Source organism: Ipomoea triloba, chromosome 7 (genome assembly GCF_003576645.1).
Source record: "Ipomoea triloba cultivar NCNSP0323 chromosome 7, ASM357664v1".
NCBI lineage: Eukaryota > Viridiplantae > Streptophyta > Magnoliopsida > Solanales > Convolvulaceae > Ipomoea > Ipomoea triloba.
In genome coordinates this window covers 20,230,222-20,234,819 of record NC_044922.1, presented here as the reverse complement: position 1 = coordinate 20,234,819, position 4,598 = coordinate 20,230,222, and the positions used below count along the sequence as shown (strand labels likewise).

Sequence of the window (4,598 nt, the reverse complement as noted above, 5' to 3'; positions counted from 1 at the left end):
TTTACACAAATTCTGAAGGTCTACTTTTTATATTATATTTGGTACAGGATATATGTTAGCAGACTTTGAATTGGCTTTACAACTTAGCTGGCTAGATGGCTGCAGATAGCATCCTTTTCCCCGGCTCCTATTTATATGATTATATTTAAAAAAAAAATTATATGATTATTATATATGGTGACGAGGAACTTTCAAACTAACCTTAATTAAGTTAATTTGAACTTAGGTACGAAAAACGTGTTTTTAGACTTTATCAAAATGGAAATTAAATGTTCACAGTTAGCAAATCCTTTAATTTATCGAAAAGGACACGTTATCAAAAGGTGCCATCCCGGGAAGTCGCTCGCCCGGCGCCTGGAGACCATGGCCGAAAGGATCCTTGGAAGCTGAGGTAAACTAGTTTAAGTTGGTCAAAGATCGATTCAAACTAAAATGTTAAAGTCAATAAATAATTTCTATAAAGAATTAAATTTAAAACTTTGTAATTATCAAGTCAACTGTTAGACTAAGTTTTTATTAATTTAACAACTAGTAAATCTTTTAATAATTCACAGAAAAGCCCGATGATAGATACTCGGCATGGATACCCCGTCGGTATCACCTAGCAAACAGTAGGACGTGAGACTCGTGCTTGGTAGCCTGTACTCTGCACTCAAGATATGACCAATCAGTATTGACTCCCTAATTATTTTTCCAAATCTCTAATTAATTACCCATAAATATTCCAATTATTTCCCATTATTTCTCATTTATGACCCATTAAATCCCATTATTTTCCACTTATTACCCATAAAATCACATTATTACCCCTGACTACCCATCTCTTCTAGGGGAAGTCAGGAACAAGTTGAGGACAGCTCCATCTCTCGGGAGAGAACACGCCAATACAATATGTACAAAATCACCAAGAAACAAATTAGTAAATTTATGGCTTGGCATCGCTTAAAAAGGCCCGTGATTTATACTATGCATTTCAGTTTCCAAGTTAAAATTCTTGTCTCTGTTTATTTTTTACATTTCTCATTCGATCGGTTATGGTGGGGCCCAAGTGACTACCGCAGGTCACAAAACCAACACCCGCATTATTATTATTATTTTTTGGAAAGCCCGCACTATTAGATGGTACACTTTGGGTACGTGAAAATTACTTTGTGATATTAGTGAAATTGAGGTAATTAAACCAACTTAAATTGTTCAAAATTAATTGATTCAAATCAGGAAGGCCAGTCGGAAACTATTATAAGGAATTCAATTCGAAACTCGAAAGTATTATAAGAAATTCAATTCGAAACTTTGTAAGGAGTAATTATTAAGCTAACAGTACACCCTGTAGCTAGCAATGTTGGCGTACTTTGTCTCCTCACGGTTAGACGTAGAAAAGTCTTGTGTGATCACATGCAAAAGTCCATCAGATTAGGTAGCAAAGCTTAATGGCTGCTTCTTGCTAAACCAAAAATATCAATTTCCCCTCTCACTAATCACTATATATATCTACTAGTCTATCCATTGTGTTCCCCACGCACGCATTATTATCTCGTTAATTATCTACTATACAACCTTGTTTGCATTTGATTTGTACACAGTTACAATGGCTGCTTTTTCTTCTTCTTCTTTTTCTTCATCTTGTTGGACAAGAAGAGCAAGAATGATGGTTGTTGTGATTGTTGTTGTTATTTCCATCTTGTCGGGTAGCACTTCTGCGCAGCTCTCCACCAATTTCTACTCCAAGAGTTGTCCCAACTTGCTTGCTACTGTAAAATCAGTCGTAAAATCTGCAGTCAACAAGGAAAAGCGTATGGGTGCTTCGCTCCTCCGCCTCCACTTCCATGATTGCTTTGTCCAAGTAATATATATATTCATTATTTTCTATCCTTATCACCATTTTATTTCAATCATATTGCATACACTATAATATATATATATATATATATATATATAAGCGTTCAAATGCGAATCAGCCTTAACCTCCGAACTACGACTGAAGGATGACACCACAACTATTACATGAAATACACGGCAATAACGGCTCCTAGACATGTCTGGATGGCACTGCAACTACTACAAGAGTGCACCACTACTATGACATGCGTGGGACCTTGCGGTGCATGTGTGATACAGTGCATTAATACAGTAGTTGTAGTGCAATCCTTCAGTAATTCGCAGTTGGCAAGTTAAGGCCGGTTTGCAGCTAAAGGCTATCCATATACTAATAATAATAATAATAATAATAATAATAATTATTATTAGTGTGTATTTCACCAGTTATAAACTATTTTTTGCTTTGTATGTTATATATTACTCCGTATACAATATGCAAAGAGTTTAATTATTTGCTTTTGTAAATATGAATTTTGCTTGATGTGACCGAGTGAGAGCGACGTGAGTGGTTTTAAATAGTTTACTTTTTACTGTACTATCGGCATGGATGTTATCATGTTGAGTATTACTCTAGTTATTAGTAAAAATAGTATTTTTTTTAAATTACAATTAAAAATTAAAGTTTGTAACTTTGATACAAGATATTATTTGATTAACAGGGATGCGATGGATCCATTCTCTTAGACGATACATCCTCCTTCACCGGGGAAAAAACTGCTGGCCCTAACAACAATTCTGTTAGGGGGTACAATGTCATTGACAACATCAAATCCGCAGTTGAAAAAGTATGTCCTGGTATTGTGTCTTGTGCAGATATTGTCACTATTGCTGCTCGTGACTCGGTTGTTTTGGTAATACCTTAACCCAATGAGGCTATTTCTCACTGTACACATAGTTAATTACTACTTTTATACATAACTACTCCTAAAGGGCCAAAGGTTTTAATATACTATCTCTTCTTACAGCTTGGAGGACCAAACTGGAATGTGAAACTCGGAAGGAGAGACTCCAAAACAGCCAGCCTGTCTGCAGCCAACAGCGGTGTAATCCCACCTCCAACATCAACCCTAAACAATCTCATCACAAGGTTCCAAAACAAAGGTCTCTCTGCTAGGGATATGGTTGCTTTATCAGGTTCGAGAAAAATTTATGTTAACATTAGTTAAAATAACAAATTAAATGCATACGAGGTTAGTAGGGACCAAATCCAGCAATACGTGACCAGGAGGATTGGTCGGCGGAGGCCAGTAAAAAGGCCAAGTCCAGAAATCAGCATCCTGCTGGCTCTAGAAAATGTGTGAAGGTATAAGGAAATAAAGTTGAGGCTTCGCTACCAACTGCTCCCTCCGTCCCGAATTGGATGTCTCATTTGCTTTTTGCACGCTTTTTAAGAAATTAAAGTAAATGTGATGTGCTTTACAATTATGCCCCTAACTTTTTCACTTTTCGAAATAAAAGCAATAAAGAAAACAAAAGTCATAAGGGTAAATTGGAAAAAGTAGAATGATGGTGATATTAAATTTTGGAAAGAGGACAACATTTTGGGACAAACTAAAAAAGAAAGTAAGATAGGTAAAATGGGACAGAAGGAGTATATCTTTTAGTGCAGTGATAAGTGTTTTATACTAACAACTGGTATCAGAGCTCGATCACTGGTGCTGGGAGGAGAATTATTGGACGAAGGCCCGTATGGGCCAAATCCAGCACCACAGCTATAGTTTTTGACATGCATAGTGGTAGGGTGTATGCTAAAGTAGGGTATATTTGATAAAATACATACAGGCGCACACACAATTGGAAAAGCGAGGTGTACAGTTTTTAGGGGGCGCATTTACAATGAGACCAACATTGACTCATCCTTTGCTAAGACAAGACAACAGATGTGTCCGAGCCAGACTGGGTCAGGGGACAACAATTTAGCCCCTCTTGACTTCAAAACTCCTGCTTTCTTCGACAACAATTACTACAAGAACCTGCTCGGCAAGAAGGGACTTCTCCACTCCGACCAAGTGCTCTTCAATGGCGGATCCACCGACTCCATCGTTCAGAAATACAGCCAAAACCAGGCATCATTCGATTCCGATTTCGTGAAGGCCATGATCAAGATGGGTGATATTAGCCCTCTCACCGGATCTAGTGGTGAGATCAGGAAGAATTGCAGAAGGGCTAACTGATATATCGAATATATATAATTCGGAAAAAAACGGTATATGTTTGGTGTTGTGATTTGAGTTGTTCAAGTGTAAAATAAATTATGTGCTGTTAGATCATAGGGTTTTATGATGCTGTATCCTACTTTAATTTCAGGATTGAGTCAGTGACGTCGACCGGGTACTACATTGTTGAATTGTTTGCTTTGTTTGGTTGTTGAAATGCCATTTATTTCATTTGGTAGGATGTCTAAGTGAAAATGAAAGCGTGATGAGTTATTGAAGGAAACTATTAGTTGTATTTAAGCAAGTTTATGTTTTCTTCACATGGCTTATATTAATTGAGTAGAATAAAAAAAGAAAAAGAAAATTATGAATCATATTAAAACCTGATTATTAATCATCGCACATCTAAAAATATAATAAGTCTCAATCAAGGTTATATCCTCGATTTATGTCCCTCTTTTTATATGTTAATAAATGTATACATTCTACTTTAAATGTTGTACACTTCAATATTATTAGACAAAATTATCCTTACTATATTCTTGTTATACAAAATTACCCTTA

At 36.2% G+C, this 4,598-nt stretch overlaps 1 protein-coding gene across 1 annotated transcript; it reads left to right on the top strand.

Moving 5' to 3' along the window:
* The first annotated feature begins 1,508 nt into the window (after positions 1-1,508).
* Positions 1,509-4,338, top strand: LOC116025823 (peroxidase 4-like). The gene is made up of 4 exons (XM_031267178.1): positions 1,509-1,843; positions 2,538-2,729; positions 2,844-3,012; positions 3,661-4,338. The coding sequence occupies exons 1-4, from the start codon at positions 1,589-1,591 to the stop codon at positions 4,050-4,052; spliced, it is 1,008 nt and encodes a 335-aa protein (XP_031123038.1). The 5' UTR covers positions 1,509-1,588; the 3' UTR covers positions 4,053-4,338.
* The last annotated feature ends 260 nt before the right edge of the window (positions 4,339-4,598 follow it).